Genomic DNA, 15,990 nt, shown 5'->3' with positions numbered 1-15,990 from the left:
TTTAAAGAATCTTTTCAACAATTAATCATCATTTTATTTATTATTTTCAGAACATCAACTATCAAGGTGAAGATATAATAACAATGATCATAAAAGGAAGTAGTGGTTTAGTTGGAAATGTTAAATGATAAAAATTCAGATTAATAAGAATGAATTTAAAGCTGATTGTAAAGAGTAATTATGAAGAATAGTAATACTATTTAATTCTTATTAGATTAAGAAAGAGAAATAGGAAGATGATAAAAGTGTATAAAAGAAATTTAGTTGGAGATGATGACGTAATGTTGATAAAAGTCATAAACTTCCTAGAAGATATTGTACTTCGCCCACAGTTAATATCTACGAATGTATATGAGATTCCAGTGCGGTCATTTATTCCTTCTTTTCTGTTATTATTTTCTTTGTAGTGTGTTTCGAGTGTTATAATTATAACTGTACGAATAAACGTGTACTTCAATATGTGTATATATAACCAGTATTAGCGAGAATGGATGGAATGGAGGTACAGATGAATGACCTCTAAATGTTTTTAATATAAATCACAGACTTTAAATAAATATTATTGCTGATTATCAATTGGTTTAATGATTTCATGATTAATTATGATGATAGGTTTAATGTTCTGATGGAGTAATAGTTGATATTTATGTTTTATCAACTCATTAAAGCTTGAAGAAAAAAATGTGATGTCATTTGGAAATAATTTTTTGATAGTCTTTATCAATAATAAACAATCATTCCTTTTTTCACCTTTTTTTTAAGGAATGGATTTCTTAATAATCAATTGGGTGAATAATTAGGTTACTAATAAGCTCTTTAAACTGAGTAATATTGACTATTTAGATAATTGTCTGAAGGTTAAAATGGGTTCCAAAATGAGGTTTGAATTTTTTTTGGAGGGGATATTGTAGTCTTTGAGAATGAATAAGTGATTGTCAAGTGATATTCAGTGGATGTTTACTGATTGGAGTATTATTAAGTGTGCCGATGGAAGTTAGTAGAGTTCTACTGGTCGAATCAGTGAAATAAACATCTGGTGATTGACGCAGTCAATTGTGCTGATTGAATCAGTGAACAATTCAATTCATCCGATTCTTATCAAACTCATATCAAAGCTCACTCACTGGTCTTTAAACAAAAATAATATCAATTCTATAGAATAAGTAAGAACAGTTGATGGCCAGTAAACTATTCTGTTAATTAAACACTAGTAATATCTACATGTCGAGATGAAATAATCATGTTTACTTTTATTTTTATTTTAAAAATATATTGACTTATTTGAGTACATGCTCAGGGTAGACTGGATGATGATAAATAATCAACAAAATATCGACATGTACGACATTACGGACCATCACTTTCAAATAAACCTTCATCATTTTTACTGATTCAATCAGCCAACTAATCCAAAAACCTCATTGTCTAGTATCATTATTACTCACTGAAAATAATTAGAAAAATTATCATCAATTTATTATCAACCACTAAAGTATTTCATTTGACAGTGTAACAGTTTTCTCGAAAACCATTCTATCAAAAATCAAAAATAAAATGCTAAAAATGTACATAGGAATTTACAGGGACGTTTTCGTACTCTGACTCGGTATCCAAAATATTCTTTTGTCCAACTTTTGAAGCTCGTTGACTTCATTATTACTCTATGCATACTGCAATTTGCTCCACATCGACACAATTGCATTTACAATCTATTAAAATTATCACACCACAGTCTCCTTTTCAATAAGCCTTCAGGTCACAACCATTTATATATATACATTTTAAAATGTATTTTTTTTCTCTCCTCTTACCTAGAAAATGGGTACATGACCTTGAAAACAAGTTTTGCAGGTTAGATATAAAACATTGAATACAAATAAATCATTAGATCGAAGTTAAGAATTATTTTAATCAATTAAATCAACAATTATAACCTCAATTTAATCCTTCGTTGTCTGTTTTTTACTTCAAGATGTCTAAAATTACCAAAGTAGCTGCACAAACAGATTCCATAGCATCTGCATCTGTTGGAGATGTGAAGAAAAGCAAAAAAAAATATATTGAGCTGAGATCTAGGGACTTGATGGTAGGGAGTTGGCAGTTGAAACTTGAGGGGACACAGGTCGTTTGCGTTTTCTTCTTTGTAGTGAAGGTGGAATAGCTTTGGAGCAAACTTATATTCACTTTCATCGTAACTCATAGTACTCAATAGTATAATAGTAAACAATGGGCTTAGTTGTAGGCGTCACGACAAACTACGACTGACCGTTAAGTTTACTCTCAACCGGCATTTCGACAACACGCGTTCATTTTCTTTATTTTTATTTTTTGTTTTGTTTTAGTGGTGAATTTTATTTAAAATTCATTTGGCTCTGGACCAAAGCTATAATGATTTAGCACTACCATGTTGATCAGGTGAGTACACAGGTGGATAACCTTCTTTTTTTTTCATATTTTTATTCAAAATTATTACCAACATTGTTTTTTTATTTATTTTATTTTTTTTTGTTGGTAAAATGAATGTTTTATTTTTTGAGTACAAAGAATGTTGGACACTTTTGTGTTAATTTAATTTTGATAAATTGAAATAAATATATTTTTTTGATAATTATTATCAGTGAATAGAATAGTTGAAATGTTGTTTGTAGTAATTAATGTGAATGAACACACAATGGATAAGGAAAAAGATTAATCATCATTCATTGTCCAACAGAATTCTAATAAAATAAGTGTAATGTGATATATAAAAGTTAGCTTTCCTTGGTAATTAAAAATATATCCTACATTCTCTTTAGACCATGTCACACATTTTAGCATTAAAAAAAAAAAAAAACCGATTCATCAGTTTACATTTAATCATTGTTTAAAACACTCCTCACTCTTTAGACATCATTTAAATATAAATATTTCAATTGTTTCCAGGGCATTTGATTGGAGACTTGGACTTGTACTTAATTAAAGTTAAGATTTTTTTTTTTTTTTTTAATTTTTTATTGACCAATTGACGGGTTTATTTGATTTTAATTACAAGTAATAATGAAGGAATCAGTGATTAAAGATACGACAATTCGTATCAATGATACAGGAAGAGAAGAAATACCTGGAAAAGTATTTGAGTGCAATGTCAACATGAGTGTGTCATTATCAAATGCTAAGAGATCGAAAATTTATCAGAGAATTCAAACTGTATTATTTGTTTTTATTACAATTATTTTTTTTATTGTTTATGTACAAATTAAACGTGAAGTTCAGGTGCTTGAAGCTCAGGTAAGTTTTTTCATTTTAGAAATAAATATGGTAAAACATTTAATTGTTAGTCATTTTACTGTTATTAATTACAAAGTGAAAATTTTATGGTAATTTTTACTGGTCAATTTACAGTAAAATTTATTAAAAAATAAAATTATAAATTACTAGGATTTTTTTGGGGGAAAAAATAGCTAAAAAAAAACGTTATAAAAAGTACTGTTTTGGGTGGTAAAAATTACCAGAATATGAATTTTTACCACTTTTTTTTTGGTAATTTACATTTAAAGAAACCTGGTATTGTTAATTTTTTTTTTAAATAAATATAAGTAATTGTTTAAAAGTGTTTGATAAAATATTTCTATCAATGTTAATATAAATTTTAATTCCTTGCATTAATTAATTTAAATAAATACCATCTAAATTATAGTTTTTATTCTTAATTATTAACAATTGTTAAATTATTTGTAATTGTTAACCTTCGTGATTTCTATGAATTTTAATATAACGATTGAAAAACAGTTCAATAACGGTTGGATCCAAGCTAAATTCCAGTTATTTTAGAATTAAAAAACGATTAGATCAGAAAAATATTTAACTGCACATTATTTTAAATTTTGATCTATGTTTAACCTATCTTTTTTTTTGTTTTTAACAGCTAAATAATAATAATAATTAAAATATTTATTCAGATATAATTTGATCTTTTTAGATCTATTTATCTAGATATGGCGTCTAATAATCGAAATTTAATTAAATCTCAAAAATTCTCCAGTAAATTAACCACAATTATTTTCTATTATTTCTAATAAATAAATAATAATTTATTCAACACTACTATTATTTTCTAATAAAAATTAATATAAACAATCACAATAAATGTCTAAAAAATTATTAAACTTCTTTTTTTTTAATACTTAAATTAAAATTTGATCTTGAAGACCAATCACTATTTGTTTAACCTCACTTTTTTAACATTATTTACCACTTATTTTATTCCATCAATAATGAGTTCATTATTCTTTCAGATGCACTCAATGAATTCAAATATCGCCTTTCTAATGATTAAATACGACAGATTAAGTAAAAATATATATCGGATAAATTGGCAGCAAAGTTTGCTATCAAAGTCACAAGAAAACCCACCAGCAATCAATAATAATAATTATAATAATAATAATAATAATAATAATGACTTATTAAAAAATGATCTCAAAAAAGTCAACATATCAAAAGAAAACGTAATCGATCGACCAAAAGATCGATTTTCCACCGAAAAGAAATTAAATATGGCGGACGAACCAAAAAAGAGACTTACAAGGTCATTAGTAGCACAAAGTGGATATGAAGAGCTTAATAAGACTGACCCATTGAGGAATTTAATGAAACCATACGCAATAGATGAATTGGAAGATGACTTGACTGGTGAAATTCGTACAGGAAGAGCTCGAAGGGATGATGGACGAGGTAAAGGGCAGGGAGGAAAAAGCAAAAGGAGGCCTGATAAATGCAGTCGCAGGCGATTGGGTACACGTGGACCATTATTGTTGTATTAGTATGCCCGATTTGATTTTTTTCCATGCCGAGAGATATTGCTTTGTAGCTGAATCCTAAGCTCTATTTTAAATCCACCAATTATAGTTGGTTGAATAACATTTTATTATTTCTGCTTAATTTACTCCAAAATCAAACTTAACTATTTCATATTTTTAACATTCATTCATTCGTTCAATTAATTTATATTGCTTGGGAATAATACCTTTTTGAGTGTGTTTATTCTAAATAGTGATATCTTTTTTTTTAAACTTAGTTGTTGGTTCTAGGGCCTCTGGTTGCCACTTTTGTTGGAGCTGAGCCAGAACAGCATATTACTGATACAGGTGGGTAATTATATCTTTTATAATTATCTAATTAAAGTATTCCTATCATTAAAGCATAAATTTTGTCTTAAAAATAACCTTAAAAAAATTATATCAATCATTACTTGTCTTTTAATTTGTATTTATACTAAAAATAAATCAATACTTTCAAGTTATTCCAAAAGCACTAATAATTACTCCAAAAGTTTAAACCTTAGTTCATCTAGGATAGACATAGTTGTTGATTATCCTACTTTTATTATAAACAAATATTAATTAAACATTCTCTTAAAGGTAAATAAATAATATCTAGTATGTTTGATATCAAAAAAAAATAAAATAGCAGACTATTGCTGTTAAACTACTAGCTTGTCTCCCTTTTTTATTTATTATTAAGTTTATTCTTAAAAAAAAATCATCCTTGTCATGATAAAATATCCATTGAAATACTTTTAAAGTTAAATAAATGAAAAAAATTCCTAAAGAATCATTTTTGTGTAAATAAAATATTAATAATAACTATTTTGTTTAGTCTACGTTGGACCTTGGGTAAAAAGAAACGAATCTCGATACGGTTTCAATCGGTTCCATTTAGTAGAAGACCAACGTTCAATAGAAGTGACAGTTAATGGATTATTTATGGTATCAGTACAGGTAAAATAACAAATATTACTGTAAAATAATATTCTAACACATTAAATTATCATATAAACATATTTTTATTTGATATTATTTATCGAAAGTTTAACAAAATTAATTTATCAAAAAAATTCATGCTTTTTACATCATTTTATTTTTCAAGATCTTATTTTTGTCGCTTTTAAAAGTCTTTTATATTTTATTATTTTATATTTTAAAATAAATCTTTGATTTTTAGATTGTTTATTTTGGTAAACCAACACACTATTCATATTGGATTTTATTACGTTCAGAAGGCACATCATCTTCAAAACAAGTAGGAAAATGTGCAACAGCTTCAGCAAATTATGCGACAGAAGCATCTTGTTTTACTAGTGTTATTCTTCCATTGCGACGTGGTGATAGACTGCACATACAACAACAAGAACGTGACAGGTAATTTATTATAATTATAATAAATATTATATTTAAATAAATAATAATATTTTATATATTTTTTTTTTCAAGGCTTATTAATTTACGAGAAGGTCATAGTTTTGTACAATTGACACTACTTGATAATGATCAACAAAGAAAACGAATTTTTACTTGAAATAAAATAAAAGTAATATTTTTATAATTGTTACCATTTTCACTCAGTCAAGAATATCAATTAAAATGAAGTAATATTAAATACATATGAAAGGAGAGTGAATGATATAATACACTTCAGAGTAAAGCATTGTGATTACCTCATTTTTTTTTTTATAATTCAATAATATTTTATTTTCACTTATTCTCAATATTCAATTGCCGAAATAATTAATTTATTAGTACACTTCTATTATTTTTTATGTAAAAAAAAAAATAATCTTTTATACTTAATGCTGTTTAATTTGTTATTAAACAACCAGCGTAAGACTGCCATTTCGCGCATGATAGATAAATGTTATAATGTGTTTTTTTTTTTTTAATAACAAAAAACTTTTTTGTATTTTATAATGTACATTTTGTAAGGACAGAAAGAAATAATTTTGTATGTTTAAAACGAAAAAATTAGGATATTAAATAACAATTGTTTAAAAAAAAAAATATAACACAAATTTACAATCGTACTTGAAAAAAATTTTTTTTTTATATAAATAAAAATACTTTTTATAAAAAAACTAAAATAATTCTTTCTTTTTTTTTTATTTCATTTATATCCTTCAATTTTATTAATATTTATTTCTAACTTTGTTTAAAATGTATTTAATAATTATTTGAAAATATTAAAATAAACACTGGCATTACAACAATATGTTTATTTAAATTAATTATTTTTCTTTTTGAAAATAAGTAATTATAAAATTTTAATTATTTTTTAAATGTTTTTGAAAATATTTGAATTTTTTAAAATGCGATAAATTCTTGTTTAAATATAATAAATAAATGAATTTAAATGACATCTTGAGTTAGCATGTATTAATACTGTTTTAGTAATAAAAGTAATAAAAGGGAAACATTGAATAATTATTTATATTTGTAGTAATTTTTACCTTTTAATATCTTCAACCATCTTCAACGAAGTCAACCATCTGAGATGTTGATCATAAAAACCAGTCATGTGGTTTAAAATATTCAGTCTTCCAATGATGCGCCGAATAAATTTGTTTTACCCTAAGAAGAGAATACTGTATTAATAACATTCAATATCACCAAACATTTTATTATATATATATATATATATATATATATATATATAAAAAAAAAGAGAGAAGGTAAAAATAAAAAAACCTTTTTTCTTAAAACATATATAATAAATAAATCATAATAATTTCGCTAAAAAAACTGTTTAATATAAAAACAGTAATATTCAAAGTACTATCGATTTTTATCAACTTTTCTTTATTATTTATATATAATTGAATTATTTATTTTTATCAATAATAATCGATATTAATTCATATTATTTTCGATATTTGATTTTCACACTTGATAATAATAATTAAAAATTTTATAACTAATTCTTTTGGTTTACTTTCTATCCAACTAAACTAACTGTTTTAATTTAAATAATTAATCAATGATTAATAATCCTTTAATCAGTAACCTAAATTAATTATATTTATCCTTTATAACTTATTTTTAATAATAATATTTTGCCTTTCGACCTCACTAAAATTATTTATTAGTTTATTTATTATTTAAAACTTTTGATGCATTTATTAAAAGATAGTTTTTTTTGTCGATTTATTCTTCATTACTATGAGAATATAATTTTTTTTTTTTTATTTTATTTAATGGACTGATTATTACAATTCCTATCATTGTAATGGTTGCTTTTATTTAAAGCAGACTTTGGATTTTTAGTAAATTTATTTAACCGGAGAGCTCTAGATTTATTAATAATCGCTATTAATTAATTATTAACTTAATAATTAATGATGATTATTTTTTTTTTTTTAAATATTTGTGTATTTATTTATTTAATGTCTATTATTATTTAATTTTTTTCTAGAAATTTCACTTCCTTGTGATGGATCAATCATTTATAACAATTATAAAAAACGGAATAGTTATTTTTTTACTCACCTGACTCTTGAGCTGTTGTTTATTCAAGCATTTGGATCTTATTCTTATTCAGTTGTATCATCGTTTTGCATTAAAAATATCGCAGCATCAATTGACTCATTTCATTTTTAAATTTTGTATATTGTTATTTACCCAGTTTTTTTAATTTTTTTATTATTATTATTATTATTATTTGTATGTAAAAAAACTTATTTTCTGTTGTTTACTTTTCTAGTTAATTATTTATCGTTGGATAATATAGGTTGTATTCATTGGAATGAAATTAAAAAAATATTGGTGTAAATAATTGAAGTTTGAGTCAGTGAAAGCGTGAAATCGGGATTTTTTTGCATGGCTGAAAATTTCAGGACATGTTCTCAGGGTTACTAACAAGAAGTAATGATCATTTAACAGTGTTTCAATCTGAGGCAAAAAGTGAAATTTAGAAAAAAACTGTTGTTAAATCTTGTTTTTTTATACTTCCACTTTTTACCCCAACTTATAGTACTTTTTTAATTATTGCTAATTCTTAATATCAACCCTCGAAACAGTTCCTACAATTTTCAACTATATTGAAACAACCCCCTTTTCACAACTTTAGACTGAACTATCGCCCTTATACTAACGAGAAAAAAATATTTGTGTTTCTCTAGTGAATATAAAAAAAACTACTAGATTTTTATCGAAAAAATGAACGATTATTTTTTTTTATGTTTCTCTAATAATAATTCGTAGTTTAAAAAATAAAAAGACTTAATTATACTAAAAAAAATAAAAACATATCCATAATTTGTGAATATTAAAAAAAAAAAGATGAATATTTTATAATTTTTATAATTATTCAAATTATTTCTATTATTGAATCATTTTTTTATGTATATTTATATATTGTCCATTAGTCATTGCATTTTGATAGATTATATGATATAAATACCTACGTTCTATAGCACATATTGCTTAAATCTTGCCCCATAATTATTTCATTCATGATGCATTTATCGATGCCTGTTATATTTTTCGCTGCTTTCCTATAGAGAACTTTACTTTATTTCATTATTATATCAGAAATCATACGTTTGTTCAGATAATCATATCATTAATTATGTATTTTATCATACTTTTATTCAATCTAAAATTATGATAATATCAATCCATTATCAATTTTACATATGAAAAAATTCCACGTATTTTTTATCTTCCATTTTAAAATAAATAAAACGAACAAACAAACATATATATTCAAACAAATGGAAAATAATTAATTAATTTTATAAACAATTATTTCATTATTAAATTCAAATTTACAACTAATCTATTTAATGATAGTGTCATAATTAAAATTATAATTAATATGTTATTGTTTTTTTTTTACTTTAAAAACATTTAATTCAATTTTGTTTTTAAAAACCTTTAAATAAATAATTCACTAATAGTAATGAACAAAATTTTTAATAATTAATTTTGATCTCATGTTACAACGACTATTAATTAATTTAACATAAATTGTGAAATAATTATTATACTAAAAAGAAAACGAATTTCTCGAAATTAAATTTAAAAAAAGCATCAATTTAGTCAAATTTGCACATAATATAACCTTAAAATAACAAAATTGTTAAATTTATTAATTTTTTTTTTTACTAATTAATTATTATTATTATTATTATTATTCTGAGTATTATGACTATTTTAATTATTAAAACTAACAAATAAATAATCAATTAAGTTGATGGGTTTTGGGCCATAGCTCCTCCGGTCATTTATTCATTTTCTTATACATAAAAATAATTATTTTTGTTTTCTACTATTTTTTTTTTTATTATCATTTTTTGATAGGTTTTATTATTTAAATTATTATTATATGATATTATATAATATCTCAAGTAGTGTTGGTTGTTGTTGTTTTTTTTTCTATTGAAATAATTCCCTTTTTATTGATTAATATGTATAATTAATAAAACCTTGAATTAATCAATAATTTATTTTATATATATATATATATATATATATATATATTTGACAATGAAAATGAATTTTGAAATCCTAAATTATTATTTTATGGAATAAGATTATTATTCTTATTACATTAATTCATTTAATCGCTTAATCTTATCTATTATTTATTAATTTTAAACTATTTATCATTATTAATATTATTAACTATAATCACTTTAATAATTATTATTAACATTAATTAACCATTAATTTGTATAATTGAAATTAAGTTACATATTCAATTCTCAATGTTTATCTCATTCATATTTCATCATTAGTTGTTCAAACGCGTTATATCCTCATCACTCCTGATTATGATTTTTCATGTTATAGTTGTTATTTTTATTTTTATTATAATCTTGAATTACTTATTTATTTTTTTTCTCTGTTTCTCTCGCATTTCTTTTTGTTTATATTCAATAAAAATGCCTGTCGACAGATTGGTACTCACCATAATCTGGTTTTCCATAGCCACCGTCTTGTGTCGCATAATCTGTAACAAAAACAAAATAAATAAAATTTATTTAATTATTATTATTTAATATATAAAGATAATGAAATTTGTTATTTTTAATCTAAAAGTGTAGTGAAATAATGTAATTAAAATGTCTTTTTGTTAAGTTAATATCCTTACGCAAATATATAGAGTACAAAAAGGGCTTACAATTACGGCAGCGCATGCGCAGAGAAGTGATATTAAAGATAGGTTGTGCGCATGCGTAGCCGCAATTGTTAGCCCTTTTTTTGTTCTAATTGATTATATGAAGGTTTTCAAAAGGTTATAAACGAATTATAAAGACTTTTAAATATGTTCAACACACTTATGAGTTTTGTTTACGAATGTTTACTGTAACACACATAACTTAAATGAGAATTAAAAGTATGTTTGAAATATTTTTTGATAAAATCACGTACGTTATTAATATTTTCAATTAAAATTACACACTTTCTGAAAAATAATATTAATATTTGTTGTAAATGTACGAAAATTTGATATTAATATCAATTTATGTGCATTATAATTTATAAACTTTATGAAATGTAACTTCTCGATGTGTGCTTAATTTTAGTAGTGTCTTATTTTCGATGATAAATATTAATTATTCAATTCCAAGAATCAGACGAGAAAAGCAATTTTAAATATCCACGTTGATTCGATTAACACATTAATATTAAAGAATTTTCAGATAATTGATTTTAATGCAAAACAAAATGGAGATTGTGAACAATTATTTTTTTAGAAGGCAGTGCTCTTTTGTGGTTTGGCGGTGATTTTTTTTTAATGGAAATAATTTTCTCGTCTGACTCGACTAAACAACAATAAAATATTTTTTTTTTTTCGTGAAAAGAAAAAATTTTTTCGATATTTTATTACGTTTGCTCATTGAATTCCTAAATATGGTATCATCACAAATATTGTTCGTTTTTCTTAAAAATAGTCCGAAGACTCAACTAACCATAATCGTGCGCTGAATAATCGCCCCTGACCGTCATGCCGCTGTTATTACAGGATTGCTCGTCGTAAGGATTAGCAGGAGGATAATTTCCACCACCATCACCATCACCACCACCCACGGAAGGAGCAACTGCCTCCTGCTGGTAATTAACTGCGCACCCGTCATAGAAATTTATTTTATTACTTTTTGTTTTATCACTTTATCAACTTATCAACGTTTACAATCGATTTTTGACTTCAGAAAAATTTTAAATTTTTTCTCAGAGGTCAAAGGATCAAGGTAAATGTTTCAGTTTTGCTACACTTATTTTATCACAACGATTTTTTTTTTGGTTTTCATTATTACACAATAACTAATTCATTTACCTTAATGGAACAGTTGTTATTTTAATCATAACTCAAAAAAAAATCTTAAAATAAATAATCAATTCACTTTTGTTTAATATAAAACCCTGCAAACTTAAATGTGTTTAAATAAAACACACTAAGGTGCATTGTTTTAATATAAAACATCATAAACAAACTATAGATTCATTGAATAGTTTGGTTATGGCAGTTTTGATGAACAAAATATGGCGAAGTCAGCCATTTTTAAGCCACACTTGTGTACAGTTTAATCCAATCAGCCATGTTTCAACATCAATCATGACCTGATTGACCTAATTTATTTTTAGCTTTATAAGATTTAAAATTCAATGTATTTGTATGTTTATAATTAATTACTACACACAATAAACTTTATAATGAATTCATTGAAATAGAAAATATGTTAAAAAAACTTCTGTTCCATTAATTTTGAATTTATTGATTGTTTTATTCCATCAACAAACCTTGTGGTGTCTTTCCGTAACTGTAAGGATCTCCTGAACTGAACCCACCAGCGGTGGCTGCTGGGGGAACACCGCCATATCGATTATCTGGCGGGACTTGAGCAGAATATCCCTGTAAAAATCATTATTATTAATTATTATTGATTTAAAATAAAATAAAATAAATGAGAATTAAACTATATAATTATATTTCAAGTATAAAATGTAACCTAATATTAATTTAATCATGTGCGACATAAAAATGAAATTGATAATAACTATGACTTTTATAATTAATTAATATTATAATATTAATTATTATTATTATTTATCAGAATTAATTAATATCAAAAGTTTAATCTCAAGAATAAGACATGAATGAATTTTACAATTTTTTGTTGAAGTTCAATTAAATGTTTACACATATTTATCTATACTTCTTGAACATAATTAATACAATTAAAGTCTAATTATGATTTATATGTTTGAATTAATTCGATGAAATTACATTAAAAATACGAAATATAAGCGAATATACAGCGATATATAAATAGTCCAATTTTTGAAAAATAATCTCGAAGATTTATTTTCAACAAAACAAACTAAAACCTAAATTCAAAGTTCTCTGTTTGTATGATAAAATATTTTCTGACATAAATGTAAAATATTACTCTATTTAACAATCTATTTTTAAATTTTATTCTTTCTTTCAAACATGCACTTATGTAGTAACGTTATATTTAAAACCTTTTGTTATTTAGATCAAGTAATCGATCTGCCATTTCTACATATTTATTACACTTTTATTTTCATTTAGAAAATACGAAATGATTTTCCTAGGATTGTTAATAATAACTGTGTTTATATGATTAATAAATATCTTAAACAAATCTTAAGTGTTATTATTTATCAACTTCAATAATTGGTAACCATGAACACCTACAAAAAATCAAAATTAAAAAACAAATCCTAGCAAAGTGGATACTTGACTGTAATATTGGTAATCTTACCTCATAATCAACTAAACATCATCAATAAAAATGAAATGATTAAAGGAAGATTAATAAAGATGAATACTAACCGTCGACTGTGAATAATCGGAAGACGTAGGATAGCTTTCATAACCCTGATAAGATTGTTGATATCCTCCTTGAGGAGGACCATATCCAGCAGCTCCGGCAGCTGGCCCGCCATAACTACCAACTGGAGCTTGTGGTTGTTGGCCACCGTATCCATTACCTGGGCCATAACCTGTGTTTGGTGGTTGTGATGCATATCCATTAGCTGGAACTGACGACGTCATGTCGTATCTGGGTCGTTTGGGGGGTCCACCGCCGGCCCCCGGAACTCCGCCGCGTTTGACTGGAGCTCCTCTGCCTCGGTCCATTCCTCGACCTCGTTCCCCAAACCCCGGCCCATTTGATCCACGACCCATTCCTCCACGTGGTGGTCCATCACGTGCGAATGATCCACGACCTCTTCTATCACCTCCTCGACCTCGGAATCCTCCTCTGCCTTCACCTCTACCAAAATCTCCACGCCCTCGACCTCTAAATCCACCACCTGGAGCACCTCTGCTTCCTCCTCGTGGCGGTCCCATACCAGGAGGCGGTGGTGGACCACCACCTGGACCTCCAGATAAACCTGAATCTGGTGGGCCTCTGTGGAATATTAATTTATTGGTAATTATGGTAGGAAGAGAAGTTTAGTTAGCATAGTTGAGTTTGAAGCATGATTGAAAATTGTTGGAAATGTGTTAGGAATGATAATAACAATTAGTAATAATTAATGAAATGTTCTAACCTTCAGCAAGGGCTAACATTATTGAAAAAACTATTGTTCAATCTAGTTTTTAATCATTATCTCGTAAACTATAATCGATACGAAAAAATGTTTGAAACAAGAATTAAAGATCTTTTAATTTTATACAAAAAAAGTCCTCACACTTTAGCCCCTATCTCCAATAGTTTAGCTATAAAATGACAATATAAATGAAAAAGAGGTTAAAAATGGATTAATGTGATTTTTATTGTTATTTCTTAATTAAACTATGGGAGATAGAGGTTTAACCCTCAGGACCTTTTTTATATAAAATTAAAAAATCTTTACTTTTTGTTGGAAACTTTTCCCCCCATTTTTCATACTTTACGAGATATTCGCAAAAAATTAATTTAACCTATTTTTTTGGCCGATTCCAACCCTTCCCTAAAATTGGAGCACTATTTTAATTATTACTTGTAATTATTAATAACTCCAAAAATATTTTCCATCCTTTTCAGGCATGCTGAAAAATCCTAATTGCACTGTTTCGCTGACTAGACTATCATATTCTTTAAAATTCTACTGATCTTTATAACCTTCACATTATATCATGCCATAACTGACTGTAAATAACATATCTTAATTATTTTTATATTATTAAAAAGTGTTAAATCATATATATTGAAGAAAAAACATTTTTAATTTTGTCTATAGGTTATGACATCCTTTAATTCTAACTTATGATAAAAAAAAAGGTTAATTTTCGATACTAAACTTTTTTTTTATCATCTTTACATTTTTCTAATAATAAAATAAATTAATATTAAATTTTTTATTACAAAATTAGGTTTTTTTTGTTCTTTTATCGAAATTACAAAGTAGTTTTCTAAATAACCTATTGAATAATTGATCGTAGAAACGTTAAAAAATCATTAAATAATTCTTACCCTGGATAATGTCCTCCTCTTCCACCTCTTGGGGGTCCTCCACGACCTCTCATACCAGGAGGTCCCCTCGAAGGTCCAGGTCCTCCACCACGACCCCGAGACATACCTCCTCTTGGTGGTCCACCTCTGAAAAATTTCCAACATCAATAAAACTCTTGACTACTTTTAAAAATAACTAAACCTAATTATTCTTTTTCTCGCTAGAAATAATACTTTTTCATAAATATATATATTTATTGTCATAATTATTACCTTCCACGCTCTGAAAAACCTCCACGGCCTCTAGAAGGTCCACCTCGCCCCCTAAAACCACCTCTTGCTGGAGTTCCACTTTCCATTATGCAAATTTAAACTGAAAATAATTCACCAATAAATTATTAACTGAAGATAATGATTTTTTCAAATTAATTACACAATAAAAGCTCAAGCGTCGTTAAATATCTGATTGTTTACATAATTTTAATAATAAAATTCACTTTAATATCAATACTTTCATTTAACTTACAAATTGCCACAGAAAGTAACTATTTTTTTGGTTGAAACTCACTTATTATTAAATAGAGTTTATAAACAACGCTTGGTTTGGGTAGGAAACCAATTTTTTTTCATCAATTTCACTACCTTACACCAAACAATGCCAAACAAGATAAAATGGACGCCGGCTGCCAAAGGAAATCGCATCATCGATCGCATCCATCTTGTGCGCATGTGTACTCCACCTAGTGGCGGCGCCACCACTCAAGGCC

The 15,990-nt window shown here is 25.8% G+C and overlaps 2 protein-coding genes and 1 long non-coding RNA gene across 8 annotated transcripts; 1 reads left to right on the top strand and 2 right to left on the bottom strand.

The window, feature by feature from the left end:
* The first annotated feature begins 722 nt into the window (after window positions 1-722).
* On the top strand, window positions 723-6,752 carry LOC118066553 (uncharacterized). 4 transcript variants are annotated; one of them, XM_035082671.1, is made up of 8 exons: window positions 723-788; window positions 2,343-2,415; window positions 2,923-3,267; window positions 4,275-4,773; window positions 5,070-5,126; window positions 5,638-5,759; window positions 5,983-6,179; window positions 6,252-6,752. In XM_035082671.1, exons 3-8 carry the CDS (start codon window positions 3,037-3,039, stop codon window positions 6,334-6,336), a joined length of 1,191 nt encoding a protein of 396 aa, XP_034938562.1. In that variant the 5' UTR covers window positions 723-788; window positions 2,343-2,415; window positions 2,923-3,036; the 3' UTR covers window positions 6,337-6,752. The 4 variants fall into 4 exon arrangements, with proteins under 4 accessions (XP_034938562.1, XP_034938560.1, XP_034938564.1 ...); XM_035082669.1 differs by lacking the exon at window positions 723-788 and adding an exon at window positions 2,115-2,267; XM_035082673.1 differs by lacking the exon at window positions 723-788 and having other exon boundaries at window positions 2,117-2,415; window positions 4,275-4,713.
* Window positions 1,452-2,038, bottom strand: LOC118066561 (uncharacterized). The gene is made up of 2 exons (XR_004690271.1): window positions 1,935-2,038; window positions 1,452-1,811 (listed from the first exon to the last, which is right to left on the bottom strand). It is a non-coding gene; the product is annotated as an uncharacterized lncRNA (long non-coding RNA).
* Window positions 6,753-10,393: 3,641 nt separating the features above from the next.
* LOC118066554 (keratin, type I cytoskeletal 9-like) lies at window positions 10,394-15,948 on the bottom strand. 3 transcript variants are annotated; one of them, XM_035082675.1, is made up of 7 exons: window positions 15,792-15,948; window positions 15,497-15,596; window positions 15,245-15,370; window positions 13,618-14,197; window positions 12,558-12,669; window positions 11,729-11,878; window positions 10,394-10,764 (listed from the first exon to the last, which is right to left on the bottom strand). In XM_035082675.1, exons 2-7 carry the CDS (start codon window positions 15,580-15,582, stop codon window positions 10,688-10,690), a joined length of 1,131 nt encoding a protein of 376 aa, XP_034938566.1. In that variant the 5' UTR covers window positions 15,583-15,596; window positions 15,792-15,948; the 3' UTR covers window positions 10,394-10,687. The 3 variants fall into 3 exon arrangements, with proteins under 3 accessions (XP_034938566.1, XP_034938565.1, XP_034938567.1); XM_035082674.1 differs by having other exon boundaries at window positions 10,395-10,764; window positions 15,750-15,935; XM_035082676.1 differs by lacking the exon at window positions 11,729-11,878 and having other exon boundaries at window positions 10,396-10,764; window positions 15,750-15,934.
* Between the last annotated feature and the right edge of the window lie 42 nt (window positions 15,949-15,990).

Source organism: Chelonus insularis, unplaced genomic scaffold (assembly GCF_013357705.1).
Source record: "Chelonus insularis isolate UGA/USDA-ARS -01 unplaced genomic scaffold, ASM1335770v1 contig_348_pilon, whole genome shotgun sequence".
In the NCBI taxonomy this organism is placed as follows: domain Eukaryota; kingdom Metazoa; phylum Arthropoda; class Insecta; order Hymenoptera; family Braconidae; genus Chelonus; species Chelonus insularis.
Note: the sequence above shows the minus strand (reverse complement) of the source record. Positions and strands in the feature narration are given on the sequence as shown.

Bases quoted from the DNA above. Each gene is read 5' to 3' on its own strand.
- LOC118066553 (XM_035082671.1), top strand. From the start codon at position 3,037: ATGAAGGAATCAGTGATTAAAGATACGACAATTCGTATCAATGATACA. The intron at 3,268-4,274 runs GTAAGTTTTTTC...TTATTCTTTCAG, and splicing joins TTCAGGTGCTTGAAGCTCAG to ATGCACTCAATGAATTCAAA. The intron at 6,180-6,251 runs GTAATTTATTAT...TTTTTTTTCAAG, and splicing joins CAACAACAAGAACGTGACAG to GCTTATTAATTTACGAGAAG.
- LOC118066554 (XM_035082675.1), bottom strand. From the start codon at position 15,582: ATGGAAAGTGGAACTCCAGCAAGAGGTGGTTTTAGGGGGCGAGGTGGA. The intron at 14,198-15,244 runs GTAAGAATTATT...AATATTCCACAG, and splicing joins AGAGGAGGACATTATCCAGG to AGGCCCACCAGATTCAGGTT. The intron at 10,765-11,728 runs GTTAGTTGAGTC...TTTTTGTTACAG, and splicing joins TTATTCAGCGCACGATTATG to ATTATGCGACACAAGACGGT.